The 25,423-nt window shown below is 31.7% G+C and overlaps 1 protein-coding gene across 1 annotated transcript; it reads left to right on the forward strand.

The window, feature by feature from the left end:
- The first annotated feature begins 7,465 nt into the window (after positions 1–7,465).
- On the forward strand, positions 7,466–8,084 carry LOC110702242. The gene is made up of 2 exons (XM_021879950.1): positions 7,466–7,752; positions 7,835–8,084. The coding sequence occupies exons 1-2, from the start codon at positions 7,466–7,468 to the stop codon at positions 8,082–8,084; spliced, it is 537 nt and encodes a 178-aa protein (XP_021735642.1).
- The last annotated feature ends 17,339 nt before the right edge of the window (positions 8,085–25,423 follow it).

Raw genomic sequence — 25,423 nt, forward strand, 5'->3', positions numbered from 1 at the left:
CTTAGCACTCGCACTAGCACTCCTAGTATCCAGATGGTACAGATGGGCAGCTCTCTCATAAACCTTGTCAAGGGTTTTAAAAACTTTTCCGGCTAGGTCTTTATGTAACTCGTCAGTTAATCCATGCTCAAACCTCTGAGCCTTTAGTTCTTCAGTTGGTACTACCTCAAGAGAAAACCTAGAAAGGGCCATAAACTTATTATAGTACTCAGAGATTGACATGTCTCCCATTGTCAGGCTTATAAACTCCTAAGCCTTCTGTTTCTTCAGGAACGGAGGGTAAAACTTGTCCATCAAGGAGGTCTTAAACACTTCCCACCCAAAGTTAGGTTTGGCCCTAACGGTCAGCATTATCTCTCCACCAGATATCAGCTTCGTCCTTAAGGTACATAGCGACCTGGTCCACTTTCATACCCTCAGGACTGTTGAGTGCCACAAACAGCTTGTCAAACTCTCGAATCCAGTTTTCTAGGAAAGTAAGGTCAGCACCTCCCCTAAAAACTGGTGGCCTAACCTGGGCCAGTTCTTAAACATTTCATCTTGGGGGTCGACTTGGTCTCCCCGGTTTTGGTTCATATTTTCAGTCAACAAACGAATAGCATCAGCTAAGGCAGCATTCTCAGCCATTCTAGCTTTACGCCTGAAATAAAATAAATATGCACACCAATTTATATGAAACCCAAGTACTATTCGCACATATTCATTGAACCACAATATTACAGTTGTCACATAAATTGGTTCAAAATGGTACCTTGAGATTGCACCCCCTTGTCCCAAGCAAAACCACACAATAAAAACACGATTCATACGCAGGATTAAATGAAGTTAAGAAAATAATTTCCCCATCCCGCGACACTCTTACTAAGTTTAATCATAAACAAAGAAATTCTCCCCAAAAATTATGTGATCACAAAAATTAAACTTGCTCTTTCTCACAAATAAAAGTAAAATGAAGCTCTTAAAATAAAATATCAACTTCTTATTATAACTTGTATAAAGGTATCAATCCCAAATAAAAACTCTGTAGCACTAGATACTTATTAAAGTTAATCATCCAAATCATACTATAATGAGGTTCTAATAACCATTATCAATGGCACATGCCTTATTCATGCTAACTCCATCCTACAAAAAATAATCCTCAAGGTATCACATTGTTGTTCTTATCTTTCTTCTCATTATAATTATTAACATCAAAATCAAGATCATTTTCATCATCTGAGTCTTCAATAATTTTTGCGCTATAGCGGATTCGGATTTCTAGTAGCTCTCTTCCCAGCATTTGGATCTTCAGGTGGTGGTTGTAGCCATTCAAGCTCATCATCGTCTAGAAATTCAATAAGAGTATAACCATGGAACATTCTTTGGTAGGTTTTAATCTTATGCTTTTTATTCTTTGCTGTTTTAAACTCATGGAGGTACTGGTAGTCTTCCTCATCGGGATTAGTTGGCGTCATAGTCTTTTCAAATCTTTCCAGAGTATCTGTACTTCGAGTATCATTCTCATCCTCAGACACGACAATGGGGGTGTTCCTAATATCATTATTCACGCTTTCCACTACAAGAAAAATGTCTTTTCGTAGCGAATATTTCGTAGTGATTGTACATTCGCTACAATATGCAAGTCTGTTTGTGAATTAATTAAGGAAGTTGTATCATTTTACAATCGCCATGGTTTTCCCATATAAAATCGATACGGAAAACATAATAATACATATCCACACTATTTTTACACATTTATATAATTTTGAGAAATCGTATCATTTACAATCGCCACTAAATCCTAAAAATCGATACGTAAAGCCTTTTCAACACTAGATATATAAATATTGTTTGACAAAGAATACATAAAATATGTCATACCTTATTGGTGAAACATTTAATATAAGAGTTTGAGGTTGCATGTTCGAATCTTGTAAAGATCATACACATGTTTTTTTTTTAAGAAAATGAGTTAAACATTTATAGCGATTGTAATCGCTACAATAATCACCACGATTGGATGTAGTTTTTTGTATCGATTATTGAGGCCAACCCCAGCGATATTGAAAACCACTACTAAAGGCTAAGGCAACGGGGGATATTGTATCGAATGACCATTCGTTGGGAAAGCTTTTTGTTGCAATTACAATCGATATTAAAGGTTAAAATAATCGCTACGAAAAGGTTATTTTCTTGTAGTGTTCAGACGTGATTATTGAGTCGCTCATCTCTTTTCTACGTTAACCCAACGCAACGAACATTCAAAAAGCATAACACAAGCACATCACAAAATAAATCAATTAGAACATAATTACAACATGTTAAATAAATAAGAAAATAACACTTCATGGGATAATTAAATGCAAAGATATGTATGAAATATGCATGCATTCCCTTCTTAAGTCTACCAAAAGCTCACCAAGTAGACAAAATAAACTTCAAAATTGTTTTAAATAAAATGGTTTAAAACATACGTAGTTTGAAATAAATAAATAAAAAAAAATTTGTCTTTAAAATTCAAAATTTAAACCATTGAATAGGCGCCTGAGTCATACTAAGCTAATTGGCTTTAGTGGTAATTAAATCTAACCCAAGCTCTGATACCACTTTGTAACACCTCAATAATTCTCTCTTAAAAACCTGTGAGAAACATGTATATAACCTGAACAATTTCAAGATAATTACTGGCGTGTTATCGCCACGTGTTCAAACGTTAAGGCTATCTCAGAAATTACCAGCGGAAAACTAAAACAGTTATAAATAAACTTCAAAACCAAAGGATTAAATTGAAATAAGTGTTACAAGTGGGGACCATTAAGGCCCTTATTCAAAACCCAACAAAAGCAGTAAGTGATTAAATCCAGTGTTCAAATAATTCAAACCAAAAGAAATAGTGTCGAATAAAATCGAATTAGAATAAATTCAAACTTGCAAAAGAAATAAACTGCAAACAACCAACTCTCTACTCAAAATCCCACAACCCTGATGAATGCTGCATGTGTAAGAACGTGGTTAATCTGCTCCCCAATATTACAAGTGTAAAAATTGGATCGTCACATGGTCATTGAAAGGCGAAGGCCATGACCAAAGAAAGACACACACAAAAGCATGCAATCAGCAAAGCTGAGTACATACAAGCTGCGAAATAAATCAAGAAAATACTTAACATGCTGCTAATAATCAAGCTTAAGCATCATTAAATACAGACTCCACACATGACTCAATTATCAAATTTATTAAGACCTCACTAGGTGATATTAACTAACTTATTTATTTATTTCATTGGATTTAGCAATAGACAAGGTTGTCCAACCCATGTCCCATTTGGAACATCAATAAAAGAAAAACCCCATGCCTCCATTTGGAAACATTAATAAACATCCAACGACCACGGTTTCAACTCCGTGACCGTAGTTAGTATGAGATCTCACCTAACTCCTAGTTTTTAAAAAAATATTTGAAATAGGAGACTCGTAGATCAGACGGCCTCGATAAAAGTACACGGCTAATACCCCATGTACCCCAACCCCTGATTGTCATTACTCCATATGTGCACCAATCCAGAGTTTTATTGCTCATCCATCTTGCACTTTACGTGATATATAGGTTTAGACTTGGTGATGACTCATATACATTACAATAAAAACATTCCAAACACAATTCAATCAAACATGGCAAATTCCCAATTTAAATTCTTGATTTATTAGTGACAAACAACATTTATTAATTATTCCTTTACGTACTATCTTGGTGTATAAACACCTTGAGTGCATAAGGCACCCCAAAACCTTAACCTCGTCTTATAAGACTTGAATTCCTCATTTACTCATCCTGTTTGCATAATCATGAATGAGTAATAATTTAATCTTTACACCAATCACATACCTTTGCCTTTAAGCGCACCTCGCATAATTAGAGCACAAATAATACTTGCATTATAAACTAGTGCACATAATTTGAAATTCACAATGTATAACCAAACAATTTAACCCACTCAATCCTATACATGATACTAAGTTCTCGATCCGTCCTTAAACATGCACCTACAAGCAAGGTTTCGTAACTTGTACGTACCTTGTGTAAACAGTAAAGAACATTCTTATCCTCTCTCTCTCTAGTTTGTCTCTCTAGAATTTCTCTGCTATGGCGAGGAAGAAGAAGGGAAATCAGGGCTTGCAAAAGGGGGGCAAGGATGATGCTATCATCAATGGCATTGATTTGAAGAATAGTCTGCTTGCTGGAGGTCAGAAAACTAAATCAAAGGGTGATGTGGGTCGAATTCCGCCATTGGAGTTTGAGGTTGAGTATGAAATTGAGCGTTGCATGTTATCTCCAGAGCAATCGTTGGATGAACTAATCACAAAATCAAGGGAGAAATAAAAGCTATCATAGTGAAGGAATGTATTGCAGAGGTGCGATTCTGGGTTGAAAAACAGAGCATCGACAAATGTTGCTGAGGTATCTTCAATTCACCCTCCTCAATCTGAATTGAATAAACCTGTTTTACAATTGTATATGGATGATATTGTTGATGAACTTGATTACTGGAATTTAGGAGTAGTTTCTTTTACAATTGCTGCTAATCCACATATCAAAACTTTTGAGGGTTTTTGTTATCGAATTTGGGGGAAATTGAATGTTGATAAAGTAATTCCTTTAAAGAGGGGTATATTTCTTATTAGATTCCTTAATTTGGAAACTAGAGATAAGGCTCTTACTGCTTTGAATTTGCTCATGGATAATAAACCAGTTTGTCTTAGACAATGGGAAGATGGGATGGAATTGGAATTGAATGATGCTAAAATTCCTGTTTGGGTGCAAATTCTGGGACTGCCATTGAAGTATTGGGGGAAGAGTTGCCTGGAAAAGATTGTGGGTCTAATTGGTAAACCTATTAGGCCTGATGCTGCCACTTTATCGCGAGATAGAGTAGCTTATGTTAGGTATCTTGTAGAGATGGACCTGAAACAGGAATTCCCAAATAAGATTGATTTTCTTGATGAGAAGGGTATTTTGTTTGAGCAAAATCTTACTTGGGAATGGAAGCCTCAATGGTGTTCTGTGTGTGGGGGTATGGGACATGCTGATGGGTCATGCCAAAAGAAAATTGAGAAAATGGTGTGGAGACCTAAGTTGGTGAAAGTTATTGATGAACCAAAGCAGCAGCAGAAAGAGGTCCATGAATTGGATGCTTCTGATCCTATTTTTGTTCCAATTGATAATGGGAAGAATTTGAGTCCAATTAGGCAACCTACTTCTCAAAATGATTCTGTTTTACTTCAAAACTTTTTTGATTCTCTGAAGGAGGATACTCTGAAGTCTCAGGTAGTGTTTGGAGATGGTTTGGGGATGGAATGTGATGATCATGAAGGAGCTCCTACCCAGGAGCATGGATAGGGTTATGATATGGAATATTAGGGGTTTAAATAGCCCCTATAAACAAGCAGAGATTAAAGATTATATTGCTATGCATCAAGTGGGTCTCTGCTGTCTTGTTGAAACTAAGGTAAAGCAGGATAACTTTCATATGGTTTATCAAAAGATGTTCACAGGGTGGTGTATTACTTCAAATTTTAATAAGGTGAAAGGGGGTAGAATTTTTTTAGCTTGGATCAGTGAGCTGTTTGATGTGGATATTGTTCATACAAATGCTCAGTTTATTCATACCAGAGTGTTGAATAGGACTCTTAATAAAGATTTTGAATGTACTTTTGTCTATGGAATGAATGATGCAGTTGATAGGAAGGATCTCTGGGAGGGGTTGAAAAGCATTTCTACAGGATGTTCTGGAGCTTGGATGATTTCTGGAGATTTTAACTGTCCTTTATTTCAAGATGATAGATTGGGGAGGCCTATTAGACAGGTAGAAATGTCTCCTTTTAAGGATTGTGTTGATTTTTGTGATTTAAAAGATATGCATCAAATTGGTGCTAGATTTACTTGGACTAACAAACAACTAGGGGATGCAAGAGTTTACAGTAAGATTGATAGAACTTTGGTCAATTCTGACTGGGTTGTTTCTTTTCCTGGCTCTTGTGTGCATTATAATTCTGAGATGTGGTATGATCATTGCCCAGCTATTATTTTCTTTGAAGATCAAGGTGCTCCTGCTCCCAAGGCTTTCAAGTTCTTTGACATGTGTTGTAGTCATTCTCTTTTCTTAGATCTAATCAGAAAAGCTTGGGATACTGATGTTGTTGGGCAGAAAATGTTTCAGGTTGTTAAAAAACTTAAGGAAGCTAAAAAGGTGCTAAAGGGGCTGAATAAATCTGAATACCCTGAGATTGGGGCTAGATTTCTGGAAGCCAAGAATGATGTGCTGGAGATTCAGAATTTGATTCAAACGGATTATTTTAATCCTGATCTGCAAGAGAAAGAGAGATGTAGCCTTGAGAAGTTTTCTAGACTCATGAAGGATTATTTTACTTTTCTTCAGCAGAAGTCTAAAATAAAGTGGCTTAAGATGGGGGATGAAAATACTTCTTTCTTCCATAGGAGTATTAAAATTCAAGCTTATAAAAGAAAGGTGGTGGCAATTGCTGACATGCATGGAGTTTGGTGTGATACCAGGGAGCAGGTTAATAAAGCTTTTGTGGATTATTATAAATGGCTTCTAGGCTCTGAGCAAACTTGTGATACTAAGGTAGAGCAGGATATAGTGAGTAAAGGTCCTTTAGTAACTGATGAGCTTGCTGCCATTCTTAATTGTCCTGTCACTGATGATGAGATAAGGAAAGCAATGTTTGGGATTCCTGGTATCAAGGCTCCTGGTCCTGATGGGTTTAATAGCTCGTTTTATAAAATGGGGTGGGATATTGTTGGTAGTGATGTGTGTACTGCAGTTAAAAATTTCTTTAATACAGGCAAGATGCTAAAGGAAATAAATTGTACTAATCTGGTGCTGATTCCTAAAAGCAATCAGCCTTCCTCGGTTACTGATTTTAGACCAATTGCATGTTGTAATGTGGTCTATAAAGTCATAACTAAGCTGTTGTGTGCTAGACTAAAGAAGGTTTTGCCTAAGATAATCTCTGACAATCAGTCAAGCTTTGTTCAAGGGAGAAGAATATGCCATAATATATGTATTGTTCAGGACCTGATTGGAAGATATAAAAGGAAAAGCGTGCCTGCTGGTTGCATGTTTAAAGTGGATATTAGGAAGGCTTATGATTCTGTTAATTGGGATTTTCTAAAGGATATGTTGCTGGCTCTTAGATTTCCTTCTCAATTTATTCACATGGTGATGGAGTGTGTCTCTACTCCTAGTTTTTCTTTAGTGATCAATGGGGAGGTTCATGGATTTTTTAAGGGGAAGAAAGGGTTGAGATAGGGAGATCCTCTATCTCCTTTGTTATTTGTTATCTGTATGGAATACCTAACTAGGATTCTTTACAGTATTGGAGATCATAGAGATTTCAAGTTTCACCCTAGGTGTAGGGGGGTAAAGTTGAATCACTTAGTGTTTGCTGATGACTTGATAGTCATGAGTAGTGGGGATGAAAAGTCTGCTAGGTTGCTTATGAGGGGGCTTGCTACTTTTTCTGCTGCATCTGGATTAGTTGCTAATAATGGAAAGTCCAATGTCTATTTTTGCAACACCAGTGAGGATGTAAAGGTTAACATCATCAGACATTCTGGCTTTAAGGAAGGTGATTTGCCTTTCAGATATCTTGGTGTGAATGTGAATGCTAAGAAGCTGTCTAATGATGACTGTCAGATTCTTATAGATAAAATTGTTGCTAGAATCAGGCTTTGGGGTGGTAGGACAATGTCATACTGCTAGAGTCACTCTAGCAAATTCTGTGCTTCTTTCCTTGCATACTTATTGGGCAATGCTGTTTATTTTGCCTAGAAAAGTCTTGGAAGGGGTTATGGCTGTCTACAGGAACTATATTTGGGATGGTAAAGTTGTTTATAGCAGGGCTCCCCCTATTTCTTGGGATATTATCTGCAGGTCAAAGAGGGAGGGTGGTCTGGGAGTGCAGGATTGCATTACTTGGAATATTGCTGCCATGGGAAAATATGTTTGGGACATAGCAAATAAGAATGATAGTCTCTGGCTCAGGTGGGTGAATCACCATTATATCAAGGGCAGGAATTAGAAATAAATCCTTGTGTAAACAATCCGGTTGGCCACTTTAAAACTAGAAGTCGCCTTCTACAAAGTCCTCTCATAAACCAAACAATTAGAAATAAATCAATACCAAAGCAAATAAATTTACAGCAATACTAAATTACTTTAAAACCTCTTAAATCATCAAAATAAAGCCTTTAAATTGTCCCAAATAGTCAAAGTTACTAATATAACATCTCAACTATAAGTTTATATGTTAGAATTATGAAAATATAGTGTTTAATATCAAATTACAGCAACTTTAAAGTAAGTAAATAAATCTGAAAATTTGGTTTAAGTATATAAAATAACCCCATAAGCATAATTACTTGAAATAATCATTATATATTAAGTTAGTGTGTTAAAAACTCAAAAATATATCAATTCAATGTAATTAGAGGCTTCAAAATAAAAAGTATGAAATCTGAAAATTATTTTTAAAATTAGAATTTAAAGTTCAAAGCTTTTTTAATCATAAAATACCCACAATAATTATTTTGTAGGTTTAGAAGCATAAAAACATGAAACTAACATAACTTGCTCATAAAAATTGAAACTTTAATAATTTGAAAATTTAAATATGATCAAAATAATTATACTTTAACAAAATTTAAACATAGTATAATTAGATAACTTAATTATCACGTTTTCAAACCTTAAAACATGAAAAATCAATGTTTAAACCCTAAATTATACAACATATATAATCTTAAATTTTAAATAATGATTTAAACATGCTAACACTCATAAATTTATAATCTTTTATAAATTAAACATACTATCAAATCCTAGTAACAATAATTTATAATTGAAATCAAACAAAAATTGAAGCTTTTCATCAAAATAACAAAAAATAACGGAAGAGAAAACAAGAGGAAGGAGAAGAGAGGAGGGGCGAACTGGGCTGCTGATGGTGGCGGTGCAGGGGCGGCGCGATGTGGCAGTGCAGTCTTCACGGCTGGGCAACCTCGAAGCTTCACCCTTTTTTTTTCTTGGTTTGTTGTGTGCGTGAAGGAGGAGAAGAAAGTGAGGGTTTTTTTTTTTTTTGTGATTTCACGTAAAAAGGAGAGGGAGAATAGGAGAGGGTTTTATTTTGGGTTTTACTCTCCTAATTTTATTAGGAGTGGACTTTGGGCCAAATATATTTAAGAAAAGAAGTTGTAAATAGACTAAACTTAATAGTTTAGTAAAATTTTATTATTTTCCTCAAAATAATTCATACTTAGAGAATCAAAAATAGTTTGTATAAATAATAAACTAATACATTATAATTATGTTGAAAATATGGGGGATTACACCTATAGGACGAATAGCACCACCGGACACTTTCCAGCCAAACAGAGATTAACCACCCCAGAAATAGAGTCTACTAACTCATATAATACAGCCACAATAGCATCATTCAAGCAATCCATAAGGTGTTGTGCACGTAAATCGTCCCTACCACATAATGTTGCTCGAGGAAAACTCTTAATCCGATCTAAAACAACAACAGAATTAGTAACGAGATGAAGGCCATCAACCGATATATCAAGAAAGGATGGAGCTGGAGAAGTAGGGTGTTTAGACTGTAAATCTACGAGAGTGGCTTCATTATAAGGAGCAACACCTGAAGAAGAAAGAACCCGGACTGCAACAGTGCAATAGCCATCACAAATCTTCCTACGACATTGCTTGATATTGCGCTCCTCCAAATGAAGGTCCTCATCACCCACCATTGATAATAAAGTAGGAGAATCCTCTGGCAAAATACCCCTCACAAGCTGCAAATTACCACCTAGTGCACTTTAAGAACAAATAGCATGGGAAATACTCTCTTCTTCATGTCGGCGCCTTACCAAAGACATAGACTCAGAGCTGCTCTACGGGCGAAAGGTTTTAAGGGTGCAAAGAGGTAACACCAACAAAGAGACCCAATTAGAAAATACCATCATGCCTAGAGATCACCTTATCAAGAGCACCTTTCAGAACCCGAGAAAACCCCAAACGACACTTGCATGGGAGGTATATACTTCATCAGTACGAAACCCCTTGGAGAACAAACAATCAAGAAGAGCCACATCAAAACCACAATGTTGATCTTGCACCAAACCACCCATGCGCCCAAGCTGAGCCGGAGAAGAGGGAGCTAGCGTCTTGGAGAAACCATGAAGCATAAAACGAACAATACCATCACCTTCATCCGGGGGTGACACAAACTCACTCGCACTATGACGACACTTAGTACGCTGCGTATGCATGCGTTCTGAAGAAAACCCCACATAACCTAATCCCCATACGCGAAAAAGTAACTTCGTCCTCATTATTATTATTATTATTATTATTATTATTATTATAGTGATTGAGAAAATACATTGGTAAATATAAAATGAAATATATTGCAACTAATAAAACTAGAGGAAGTATATACCTAGAAAATATTGTCTCAAATAAACTCCAAGTTTGTAGCACACACCTAAGATGAAAACTTCAAGTCGATGACTACATTATGGTCCATATAATAATTTTCATGTGACTTTATATATAAATTTATTTTTATTTTAGTACATCTATTTAATCACATTTTATTTACAAGATCGGACCTCTTATCTTAAGTGGTGGGGCATCTCTATTTCCCTAAGTTTCCTAGAGAAAAATTATTGAATGCATAATTACTCCAAAACTGATAGTGGATACATCAACACCATAATATGTGGTGTAAATATTTCTGTAGAGTTCTGGGGTTGCAAATCAATTTTGCAATATTCACCAATAAATACATAATAATGTTCGACATTGTTGGTCCACGTTACTAAAGTATAATAGTGAATTTACGATGATCAATAAGGTTGACTTTTAAGTAAGAAAAAAAAATGTGTATATTGTATGTTTTTGCTAATTATACTACTCCATAACCTATAATCAAAGCTTGATTTCAAACTTGTAATTCACTCAAAATATAATATTCCTGTCTCTTAATTTAATGATGCTTCAATTTAAACATTATCCATACATATTTTTAACAAGCATTTTGTTAAATACAGTCGATTTAAGGTGATCGATCGAAGTGATATAACAAAATATTATTAATAAATAGACAAATTAATGGAACCACATGCTTATAAAGTAGATGAAACATTCACTTTAAGATATCCAAAAAGGGAGAATAATGGAGCATACAACACACTAGGACAGATTGAATATTGATGCATGTATATATAGAGATTTCAAATTTGCCCAATATGCCTTGGATTTGAACTATAAAGGATAAATGTAGGTAATGCGCTTGTTAAATACTCCCTCCGTCCCTTAATTAGATTCTTATTTTTAGCATTTATTCAATTATTTTTCACACAATAGAGAGAAGTAAGAATCTAAAAGGGATGGAGGGAGTACTTCTTTCATATAGTTTTCCTTGAAATTTAGGTGCTCAATTTCAAGGCACACATGTCTAGAAGGTGATTAGAGAAGGTAATCGAACAACATTATCAAAATAATTATTGAAATATCTAGAATATGGATGGGCATAATATGTGTATATTTATTAAATTATTTAATTTACTGATTTTGTTTATTTGCATTATGAAATATATTCCTCATGGTGCGTTATAAAATTTTGTTACAATTTAAAGAAAACAAAGGAGGTAAGTTAGTTAGATAGATAAAGACGCGTAAAATAATTTTAATACTCTTCAATTATTGGTATTTTTAGATTGAAAATTATTGCATATATTTGCGGTATTATTGTTTTAAATACTCCTATTGATGTAACAATTTAGTAATACATTCTTCTACAATTATGTTTTGCTACGTTGTTAAAAGACAACATAAGCGCCCATAATTTGTTCAACCTTTTTTAAAAGAAAATTGTATTAATGTCATTTTTTTATACTCTATTTTATGGTATGTACTCCTATCTTATCAAAGAAAGTCATTTTGGATCATCAACATTCAACAATTATAATACTTACGCGTTCCCGCCATTTTTTCAACAAATATTTTATTTTATTGGCATCTCATACAGATAAAAACTAATGAATTATTATATTGATAATGGACAAAAGTATAGTACACATTAGCATTTTAATTAAAGCGACATTTATATTAGAGAAATATGATTAAATAGATAAATTATTTAAAAATTAAAGGGTTACATTACATTAGTCATTACTTTGTACGTAAAAATCTCAATCATCATCTAATCAATTCAAATGGGATAATTCCAAACATCAAATTTAATTATTTAAACAATAAGAATGTAATTCCCTTCACTCAAATTTTATGGCCAATAAGAAATTCCCACTAAGATTTGGTAACGTATAATCTCCAAAACTATGAGAAGTTCTAGAAAACTCCAAAACTAGAAGCAGCAAAGAAAATTGACTTGTGCTTTTAGCAGAGACTGGTTTAAGTGGTCCAATGATGAAGTTGAAGAACTAGAATCCAAATGAGTTTTGCATTGGTCCAAGTGGCACTGTAATATCCATGAAAGTAGTTCCAAACTTCCAACAGGGACAAATATTAATTTTTAGTTTTATATAAAATCAAATTTAAATCCCAATGTTTATGAAAGAAATTGAATTGCTAGTTTTAGGGGAATACAAATGATAAAATAATCCAACTACAAAATTTGGGATTTGATAAAATGCTGATATAGCTAAAAAATTTAGTATTCCATATGACACAACGCACATAATCTCTAGGGTACTTTCTAATTTCTCAAATATGAAATGTATGTTGTGTTTTTTTTTCTACTCCTTTCGTTTTTTAATTGTGTCTATTTTTTCTTAAAAGGAGTCCTTACACTTTAATAGGACAAAAAAAATAATCTCCTCTTATCTCCCTTTTCTTTTATGTTGAAAATGCGCCCACACATGGTTATTACCAATAGTAGTTTAGGTCATAACATAAGCCACAAACAAAGTCGCAAAAAATTAATTACATGTTTATGGATCAGACTGAGATGAAAAGAAAAAACTAATGAACGTCTTCTTCGATTACATTGTCGGCAAAACATCAATTATTCAGTCTAAATCACTATGTTGTTGACCGCTGCGATATTGCCAGCAACCTAGCTCTATGTGGGCAATTCTTCCTTAGTAAATACATTATGATTTTGGATGATGAAAAAAATGAATTTTTTTTTTTAATTTTAATTTTTGATTTTGATTTTTAACTAATTTTGATTTCCTCACCCTTTTTTTTTTAAATTAAAGCATGTCTACTGGCACATGATTTAATAAAGATATTAGCAAAGTTAAATGGACATACTAGTTATTGATTATAAATTACTTGGATCTTTAATAATCCGAATTTTCATCGTCTGTGTCCAAAAAAAAATAATTGTCATTAGTTTTTTTTTAATTTACTTTAATTTATCTTATTTTCATTTAAACTCTTTAATATATTTCTAAATGTATTACTCGCATTATTTAAGATGACATCCACTCTCGCTTTATACAATTGGTCTTGTATGGACCCGGTCTACAATAAATTATTGTAGACCCAAAATTTGACACTTTCAAATAATATAATCACATTCTGGATGATATAATCACTTTTTTAGATGATATAATTATCTTTTTGTGAGTCATATTTTGATTTCATATTAAACCATTTAATGAGATTATATAATTATCTTTAGGATGATAAAATTTAAAAATCATCAAGATGACATAATCACTTTTGTAATAATATAATCACATTTCGTATGATATAATCACATTCGTATGATACACTAGAAGGTTGGATCTACAATAATTTATTGTAGACCGGGTCTATTCTAGTCTTAATACGCTTTATATATACCACTTTATGATAATATAAAGAGAATACTATAGTTGGTAATATAAAGAGTGAAAATTCTACAATAAATGACGTGTACCATATGTACCACTAAATTAATGTACCGCAATGTACCAATATTCAATTTAATTAAATATATTTTATATTTTTTTCATTCACTTAACACCATTTGACTTTAGCTAAGATGGTAAATTGCATTATTCCTTTGTGCAGGGGTTTAAGGATCAAATCTTTGTGCTCACCATTCTCTTATTTTTTTTTTTGTTTTTCCTCTTCTCATATTTTTTTATTTTATTTTATATCATACAACCTATTTAGAATTACCCGTAGGACTACATTATAATTAAACATCTTATTATAAATTTTGAATATTTTGCAATTTATTTGATCCATTTTGTTTTCCTTTAGACTACCTTCATAAAGAAATATGAAATACTTGTTTGATTTATTTTACATCATACAACCTATTTAGATTACTCGTAGAAATACTTATATTATGATGCAGTATGATCTAATGAGAGGACAGAATGACAAATATATAGTCAAATTCATTTTTAAAAAAATATATTATATGAATTTTAACATCCCATACCCGTGTCCCTTATTTTGAAATAAATGTTTCCTGTATTTGTTTCATACTTGTATCCGTGTCAATATCCATTCTTATGCAGCCTATTGTTTAACTATATAAAAATAAAGTGAAAATAGTGGTATAACATGTCCAAAGTTTTATTGTGCCAATTAATCAATTGTTTCAGAACAAATGGATTTTTTTTGTTCCTTATATTGAAATATCGGTACTCCATTTATATGACACGTTACTACTAGTCTTCTCTATTACTCCATCCGTTTTTAAATGCTTGCTCCACTTTTCTTTTTCGGTCGTTTTTAAATACTAGCTCCATTTCCTTATTTGGAAAACTTTTACTCCCTCCGTTTCACAATAATGTTCTTGTTCGTAAATTGATGCAAATTTTTACCCAACTTTGACCGCAAATATCTTTAATCTCACACTAGCAAAAATATAAAGTTAGATATTATAATCTACTCACCCAAAAGATCAAACTAGATCCCATATCACCATATTTATTCTTATAGATTAAGAGAAATTTAGAAGATTCTCTCTTTCTTAAAAAAGTCAAAGATTTCAAACAAAAACACCATTATGGAACGGAGGGAGTACAATATTTAACTGATTTCACTCACGTAGTGGACCCACCATGATCATATTTTATTAATTTCATATTATCTCTCCTCCAACTGTTTCCACTACTTTTGCTTTTTACAATTTTTTTATTGTTCCACATACCTCACTAACTCCATATATTATTAATTTCTCCTAAAACTCTGCGCATGAAAAAATGGAGCAAGTATTTAAAAACAGAGGGAGTACTTCTTTTGTCCTATTTTCTTCATTTCAAAATAAATAAATGACATGTTTTGACTTGTTACGATATCCGCACAAGGTCTAGTTTGATTAAGGGTCTGTTCACATTTACTTAATTTCAGTTCAGTTCAGCTCCAATTAGTTCAGTTTAGTTCAGTTCAGTTCAGCTCCAATCAGTTCAGTTCAGTTCAGCTGCAATCAGTTCAGTTCAGTTCAGCTCCAACCAGTTCACTTCAGTTCAGTTCACTTCACTTCAGCTCCTAATTTCCTTCTCTAATAAAACATTCATTTCCAGCTCAGTTAAGTTCAGTTTCAATCAGTTCAATTCAGTTCAGTTCAGCTCCAATCAATTCAGTTCAATTCAGTCCAGCTTCTAATTTCCTTCTCTCATAAAATATTCAGCTCAGCTTCAATCAGTTCAAGCTCAATTCAGTAAATGTGAACATACCCTAAATTTTGTGATTTATAGATAAGAAAAGAAATCATAGCTACGTGAGATCCAACCATTAACGCGAAAAAGGTATCTTATTTCACTTAACCCTAACCCCCTAACCCTAACCCTTAACCCTATAAATATATAAATCAAGAAATATGAAAAATAGCTACCAAAATAAATTGCCGCCAACAACTTAAAACAGGGGATTTTACATTTAATTTATTATTTTTTTAACAAATTTTTTTAAACTCATAAACCTATTCTGAGAGAAAAAAAAAAGGCTCGACACGACGACACTCCATTTTCTCAACTCCAACTCGCCACCGCATCAAATCCAACTCGCCACCGCCTGAGCTCCGCCTCCGGCACGCACCTGACTCCGCCACCGAGAGAGTAGATGCACAGCGCGTAAATTTGTGGTGAGTTTTTTTTTTTTTTTAAGTTAATTGTGGCCTAATTATTGTTTTCAAATTCAATCATCAAATTTGTGATTTGTTAATTAGTATGGATAATAGTTGTGATGAGTTAAATGACATGGATTATTGTTGTTTAATTATTAAATCCACCATAACCAAAGTCTAATCCTAATAATTGTTGTTGGTTTTGCCGCTTAGTAGCTATTGCATGCATGATTGTTGCTATAGATTTGTAATGAGTATAAGGCCATCTATTTTTTTGAGTCGAACTTCTATAAGAGTCTGAGTTCATAATCTATATTACAAAGTATATTCCGCGGCATTGATTGATCTAACATTTAATGAAAGTAGATAATATATAAATATTAAATATATTTTTTCTTCTTAAATACAGCACCAAAGTCGATCAATATTGTGTGGATTGCTCACAATGGACGATCAAGAAATAAGTAATGTTAACACACAAGGAGAAATTGATGATCATGATGATAATGCTAAGTTTGATGGTGAAACTAATACAATAGAAGATCAATTCGAACTACTACCTCCGTTTCTTATTAGTTGCAACTTTGGGGTATTATTTGTGAGATATAAAATATTCCAAAGTTGCAACTAATACGAAACAGAGGTAGTACATGAAGAAAAGACAATTGATCACTTTATTAATGAGCAAACATGGGACAAAATTGGAAAAAACTTAGAAGACTATGATGAAGATGATATGGATATGCTCAGGTGGAAGTCGTTAGAAGATTGTATTGAATTTTATTATACATATGCAAAAGTCAAAGGTTTCGGAGTACGAAAGGATGCAACAACTAAGAGTAGAAAAGATGGGCATGTAATATCAAAGAAGTTAGTGTGTCGTATGGAGGGTCATAGGCATGAAAAATGGTATGCAGATTGCCAGAAGACTTAGATATACAAATGTGTGGGTGGAAAGTGATTTTACAAAAGTGGTGAAAGCAATTACGTGCTTGAACAATGGTGCTACTCCTATTCACCTCCTATTTGATGATATTAGATTGGATAGCTTATTGTTTGATTTCTTTAATATCTCTCATATTACCTCCTACTCGTATTACTTATTCCACTATAACCTCAGTTATATTATTAATGTAAAATAAAAAAGTGGCAATTATAGAATAACACCATTCAACAATAAGTCAACAATACATGAGATAAATCAAGATAGCTGCTCCATTCAAAAAAAAAAAAAAAAAATCAAGATAGCTGCTTGAGATCAATGGATGCATCTCCCAAAATAGCACGCTTAAATAGTGTAGCTTCATTAAATTCGCTAGTGATGAGTTTTTCCAAATACTTAAGTCGTTTAATTTCCATGGATGCCGTCTGCATAAAAAATAAAAAAAATAAATAAATAAAAACCACTCAACCTTGTATCTATCACTCTATTATACATATGAAAGTTATAAATCAATCTAATTCAACTTTACCGTATAGAATATTTTTGACCAATCTGATTTATTTTCAGCTTCAATATACTTTAAGATGTACATGCCACAATCAATTATGCATAAAGTAATATAAATATATATAAATTTAATTAAAAATCGATTGTAAAATGAAAGTAAAATGTTAACATTACAATAATATATACTCCATACCCATTTGGTTGCAACGGTGTTTTTTGAATATCTACATCAAAATTTACACACTCTTCAAATATTCGCCCCAACTTAGGATGATTCCCATATACATGTGGAGTCTTGAGAAGCTGTAACATCAACAACGTAATAAAATTTTAAGTCAACAAAATTAAATTGATAAGGACATATATACTAATTTCTAATTAATAAGCTTTACTTACCAGCTCTGAAACAATTCTACGACGATCATCGTTAATGCCAAGTGAATCCAAAATATAATTTTTCCTTTCAATAAAATCAATAACCAATAGAAACCAATGTTGTCCATAGTCATCATTTAATGGCACATAAACCTATAAAAATACAATTAACTTTAATTATATTTTTTACTCTTCTTAAAAAATTTCTTAATTACATAAATGTCAATAAATATATCAAGATACCTGCTCAACATTACTACTATCATTAGGCATAAAAGTTTCTATCCACCGTTCCTGAAACTTTAGCGTGCTTGCAAACTTTGACATCCTCTTTTTATCTAAATGAAATTCCATTACTCTATACTATAATAAAAAAGAACTTTATCATTAGTTTAGTGACATCAATTCATCACCTTATAAAAAAAAATGACAACAATTCAATTACCTGAAATGAGTTGGGTAATATCATTTTTTTAGGAGCGACATCTTGATGCAAATTTATGTCGTATAAATAATAATCAATAAACTGTAAACCAAATCACATTATTCAAAATTATAATACGAATATTGATAAATAAGTTAAAAATAAAAATTTGAAGTTAATTATATACCGTGCTTTTTAACCACTTTCCTGGATAAATAAATTTAATATCAGTTACTTCTGCATAATTTGACGCGTGTTCATAACAAATGTTAGTATTTTTCTTCCATTTAGCAATGCCAACACAAATTTTACGCTCTTCCGGAGATAAAAAAAATCCAAATATGACTTGTATGTATCTGGAACTTCATTAGCTTTCTTGACAATTTTTGACAACGTATCACCTATTCCGTTTTTAACCTACATAAACAGCGTGTAAGTCTAAGAAACATAATTCAATCAAAACACATTTTGTTAAATAATATATATACATTGTTATCACCTTCTTTTTCTTAGACGACTTGCATTGAGCTTTTACAAGAATATCTTGTATTGAAAAATCTACATCGTTGTTACATTTCATATTTTCTCCTTCATCCTGAGAATAATAGTTTGATTTTATTATATATTGATAATAAAATAACCAACAATATCATTACGTACTATTCAATCATATAGTGTTCATACCTCTTCCTTTACGAAACTTTTAACCACCGTCTCAGATACCTTCTCCTTATCGTACAATGTAGTGCTTTCATCCTTACTCAATACATCATAATCACAACCATTGACAAGTTTAAAGCGAATAAAATTAAATGTGAAAATAAAACATAAATAATCAATTAAACATACCGATATGGTTTCCTCCTGAGTTTAACCTCGAATTCTTCAACTTTTGATCATCACCATGACTTGGATGGATAACATTTGACTTCACATTTTGTTGCTCTTTTTATTACTTGTTGTTTGTTTAGTAGCCTTGATTTTTTTGATTGGAAATTCCTTTAATGTAATTAATTGACTAGGGAATCGATTTCCAGTATATTGGAAATTAATTACCTCACTTGGAAGTTTTGGACAGTCCAAATCTAGTTCTCTTCTAGCACTTTGATTAGTAGGGAAATATTTGATAAATGGTGAGCTACAAGATTCTTTAGGAGTACCACATTTTTCCTTCAAATCGTCCTCTGATTTTTCCTTCAAATTTTTCTCTGAAGACCTATTATTTAAATCTCCTACCATTAATGTTCCAGATGTAAAATCCTTCTCTTCTATATCTTCTCTGGTCTTAAATAAACCATTATCATTCTTCCTTATTTCATTACTCGTAAATAAGGCCAACATCTTTTCAATGTTACTATTTATACTAACAACTACATTTTCAATATTTTTCATTGACTTGATAACATCAAACTTGTCTAATGGTATTTGATCTCCAATATGATCTGCATTATCATTTTTTTCCTGCATTTAAATAAGTGTTTACATATATTGATAGGAATACGTAAGCATCCAATTAATTATATATAAGACTATAAGATGTGTAGAAAAATAATTTACCTTGATGCAAATATTCTCTGTACAATTGTGAGCATGTTGTTTTGAAGGAGTCAAATTCAAATCCATCGATTAGTTTCTTTGACAAAGAAACAATAAACTCAGACCATATAATAGGTAATTTGCAAAATCTGAAAATTAAACAAAAATATTAAAGAGGTACGGAATGAGAACTCTACCCAACAATGACAAAGTCAAGAATTTAAGTAAAATAGTTGATCGAATTTGAAAATTGTAATTCACGTCTAAATGCTCACGGAAATTAAAGAATGTTTTTACCAAGATTTTATATAAACTAATAAAAAAAAAATAGATCAGGGGGGTGGGATTGAATCCAAAAAGAAATAAAACACAAATTAGTATAATACTAATATTGGTATTTATATTATTATTGAAAAATTGCAAGTTTTTTTTATTACAAACTAAGTCCATTAATTAAACGTCCTAGTACAATGCAATGGTGAACAGAATTAGATGAAGAGTGACATTATACTGTCAATTAAGAAATTGACTCGAAATTATAAAAGCCTCATATGCATTTATCTATACTCTAATTGACTAAAAATCAATAAAAAAAAAAACAAAAAATTATAAGAATTGACTAATAACAAGTAATAGAGTAGCAAATCACACAGTAGTATCGTGGTATGGAGCACTTTCACCAAGATTTTATATAAACTAATAAAAAAAAATCAGAAATTGCAAAAATTGAAATAACATCAACAATTCATAACAATGAAGAAGCATTACGAGGGAGAAGAATAGAATTACTTGACAAATGCATGTGGAGATTAGGGTTAGGGTTTTTTAGGGTTACGTTTTAGATTAATGAAAAGAGAGATTAATATTGAAAAAAACTAACAAATTACCTCAATTGAATCTTAAAATTAAAGATGTTGAATAATGTTGTCCCCAAATTATAATTGCTTCAAGATTTAAATGTGATGAATGAAAATAACGAAGGAGGTAGGTAGAATGGGAGAGCGACAACGATAGAAACTGAAAAAAAAAAAAACTACTTGAGAAATATAAAAGGAATTAAGTGTTTTCCTATATATATATAATTTAGTAATACATAGCAGTACATAATATTTATGGTACATAGCGGTATTTGTCATGCACTGTAGACTCTCCCTATAAAGAGAATACTATGTTTCTATCAATTGTAGCATGTTTTTAATTTCCAATTATATTATTTAATTTAAGATGAATTATTTTTAGTTCCCCGCTACAATAGGTGTCTGGCTTGTCACAAGACAAATTATTACGCTAGTTCCTAATCCAAACCACCCAAAGCCTTATCCTACTTTCAATCTTTGGAGATGGGGATGTCAATTTCCAAACTCAATTACATAAAACAAATGGGAATTGTTGTCATAAACTATTGGTGATAGTTTGTAAGGAACACTTTTATTTTCCCTTTGCTTTGTGTAATGATTTCTTTAAAGGTATGGAGAATTATCCTATTGAATTGGTACCTCATGTTAATCGCCGAATGATTTCAGCTTTATAGGTTAGCCAGGCACGTTGAGAGTCTAAGGGGATATATAATAGTGGTTTTAAATCGTTGACAGTGGTTTTAAGTCGTTGACATGACACGTCCTAATCTCAATAAATAAAAAAAGTATATAAAATAAGTTGTTGACATGACATGTTCAATTAGTAAACATAAGTCGTGTCAAAGCAAGACATGGTTTGTATCAAAGGTCCAATAATATAAAAATACCAAACACCTCTTTTTTTTTGTGTCTGACACGTATTTAGGCGTACCCTTCTTGGTGTCAGAGAATAAGGCGTGTCCTACTTGTATCGATGTCAGACAATAAGTCTGATACGGGTAGTATGTACCGAACAAAACCTCAATTCTTCAAACTTAATATAATTATCCAAAATATTATTGTCATGGGCAAAACTTGATCTTGATACCAACAATATATCAATTGGAAGTTTTATCAATTTAAATATGTCCAAGTCTATATCTAAGTTATACATGCTCTATTTCTCCACTGGAATACTCGATGATGTCGATAACTCGAGATAGAGCACTCAAAGGGCATATTATCTACGTTAATTAGGGTGATTATTGTTATTGGGTTTTAGTATGTATTAATTTTATATATATCCTGTAATTTGTAAGACAAATTATATTTTGTTATCAAACAAATTTACACTCTTAATAATTACACTTTTGTGTTACCATGTCCAAAAATATATACTCCCTCCATCCTTTTAATAGAGATTCATTTCGCTTTATTATGTGAGTAATAAATGTTAGAAATGGATCTCTAATAAAAAGGATGGAGGGAGTACTTAACATACTACGTAATAATCAATGAATCTATGTGTAAACAGCCCAATATCGATAATAAGTATCAAGCTAAAACAATTAACAAATTTCCCAAAAAAGAATAGTTATTTATAGTATCTTTTCAATTAAGATGAATTATATATAGAACAGTTTTTTTTTTTTTTTGAAGAAGTATATAGAACAGTATTTATATAAACACTACAAATATTTTAATTTATTTTTGAAACCATAAACACTACAAATATGATATAAAAAAAATGTAAACATCATCCAAGATGATCACTAGTTTCTTGTCAAAATAAATAAATAAAAAATAAATAAGTAAAAGATGATCACTAGTTTCAATCAATAAAAAATAAATTCCCCTCATCATAAAAATAAAACTAAAAAAAATGGATTCATATATATGAAATAAGGAATCTTTCTTCCCAAAAAAAAAAAAAAAAAAAAAAAAAAAAAAAAAAAAAATGCTAAACAAAGGCTACGTGTCTACTATGTACATGTTACTACATAGTTATATGGAATATGGACTTTGTCATTCATGACATTTGAAATAATTATGTGTTGTTTAGTAAAAATCATTAGCTAAAGGATTTTGTCATCTTGCATGCCTAACACTTAGAATATTATGCCCTACTTTAAGATATTGCTTTTAAGCACGAAGTGGAGATCATTAGTAATAATTACTTATCATTAAAAAACTATTATTGGTTACTATAATTCTATCTAAGCCCCTAAATAATAGTCACGGGCTCACGGCCAATTTAGGTACGTTAAGAATATACGAAGTATGAACTTTGACGGTAAACTTATTACTCTATATACGTTACATCTCAAATAGTACGATATGTATGCTCGAATATATCTATTTCGTAATAAATATCTATGTTCTCAAAAAAAAAAAAAAAAAAAATAAAAAAAAATATCTATAGTGAAAAAGATATTATTATTACAATAAAGTAGAAAAATCTTCACCTAAATCTGATTGCGTTTAGAAAAAGACTGCAAGAATTAGAGTTTATCTTGAATTAAGATAATAATTATTATTGTAGAACTGCAACTTATGGGTTGTATTTTGTCCCTTACTCTCACTATTTGTATGATTAATTTAATTAATTGAGAGCTTTTTACTAATCCAGAAAAATCTAAAGCGATAAAGATTAGATTAATGGATCGGAGATCATTTTTTTTTGGGGGGAGATTTTTTTATTTGATTTGGTTGATTATGCTTTTGGCTTTTATGGCAACCTGTTTAAAAATTGTATAAGTACATGATAGATAACACCACTTACATTTATACGTTGATACTTGATAATTTGTTAATGAGAATAATCTCCTAGTTAATAGGAGAAATTAGACTAATATATAAATTTGAAGGATTTTTTTTAAATAAAAATTAATTCATTAACAAAATGATTATGGTGTTTACAAATAAATTTTACACATAATAAATAGGGAAATTCCCATTGGTACACCCGTGGTTCTGACTTTTCCCATTGGTACAATCCTAAACTTTTGTCTTCCCATCGGTACACCCATGGTTTGGTCTTTTTCCCAACCGTGACTAACACCTTTAAAAAGTATTTCATTAAGTTAAAATAATTAAGGAAAAGACTATATAACCCCTTTTAAACATTTAATGTCTCGATTTGCGTGTCAAAAATTGTTCGGTTAAAGTTTTGGGAGTTATGTTATATCTTAAGGAACCATATTAACCTCGAAATTAGCAAAAAAAATAACGCAAATGTCTCATATGCGTGTCAAAAATGTCTCGATTTGCGTGTCATTAATTTTTTGTGATAATTATTGTTCAGCTAAGGTTTTAGGGGTCATTTTGAACCTTTATGGATCTAAATCGAACTCGAAATTGTCAAAAAATTAACGAAAATATCTCATTTTGCGTGTCATGACAAAAAAATAAGAAATATTATGACATGTAAAATGAGATATTTTCGTTAATTTTTTTACAATTTCGAGTTCGATTTACATTCATAAAGGGTCAAAATGACCCTTAAAACCTTTACCGAATAATTAATATCACAAAAAAGTAACGGCACGTAAATCGAGATATTTTTTAATACGCATATGAGACATTTGCTTTTTTTTTTTTGCTAATTTGGGGTTAATTTGGATCATTATGGACTAACATGACTCCTAAAACTTTAACTGAATAATTTTCGACACGCAAATCAAGACATTAAATGTTTAAAGGGGTGTTGTAGTCTTTTCCTTAATTATTTTAACTTAGTGAAATACTTTTTAACGGTGTTAGTCACGTTTGGGAAAAAGACCAAACCATGGGTGTACCGATGAGAAGGCAAAAATTTAGGAGTGTATCAATGGGAAAAGTCAAAACCACGGATATACCAATGGAATTTCCCTAATAGATACATTAAATATTAAACAAAAGAAAATTCCATGTATTGAAACTATGATCGCCGAATATATCGTGCACCATAGTAAATCACTCACACGTACACATTGTTAGAATATTGTTTTTTCAAATTGACATAACGATTTGTTGTAGCTAAGAAGATGATTTTCAACTAATAGATTTAATTGTGTTTGAAAATTTGATAACCTTAATCCACCACAAATCTATGCATTAAAGGACTGTTTAGTGTTTTGCCAATTTGGTTTAAAACTTAAATTTGAATATTGAATTTGTTGAATGCCATTATAATATGTAGTTAGACATAATTATGGGTGCTAGTTCAATTTGATTAATCATTAATCATAAGAGTAACATATTCTACTAAAATAAAATAAAAAAAATTATTAAAAAAAAAATCTATTTAGAACTCTTAATAAAGTAGAAATAGTTTTATTTAGCTTATTGAAATTTGTAAGTTTGTACCAGTAGTTTATTGAAATTTATCTTGTAAGTTTGTAACTTAAGTTTGTAACTTTGCTAACAGTACTTAAAATTTCCGGATCCATCTAGGAAGATCCGGAAAATTTAGGCGGAATTAAGAGTCTGTTCTCATAGACTGAACTAAAATGAAATGAATATTTTATAAGAGAAGAAATTAGGAGCTGCACTGCACTGAACTGAACTGAGCTGAACTGAACTGAACTGATCTGAACTGAATTTCAACGTATGAGAACAGGCCCTAAGTGGATCCTAATTATTTAGGCGATGTTTTATTTCAAAAAAAATTTAAAAAAAGTACGACGACTTACAGAATCGTCCGACGAAGCCTACGGCG

The sequence above is a fragment of the Chenopodium quinoa genome, unplaced genomic scaffold (genome assembly GCF_001683475.1).
Source record: "Chenopodium quinoa cultivar QQ74 unplaced genomic scaffold, ASM168347v1, whole genome shotgun sequence".
Lineage (NCBI taxonomy): Eukaryota > Viridiplantae > Streptophyta > Magnoliopsida > Caryophyllales > Amaranthaceae > Chenopodium > Chenopodium quinoa.

Coding starts and splice junctions, on each gene's coding strand:
- LOC110702242 (XM_021879950.1), top strand. CDS start 7,466: ATGAGTAGTGGGGATGAAAAGTCTGCTAGGTTGCTTATGAGGGGGCTT. Junction 7,753..7,834: donor CTTTGGGGTGGTAGGACAAT/GTCATACTGCTA, acceptor TATTTTGCCTAG/AAAAGTCTTGGAAGGGGTTA.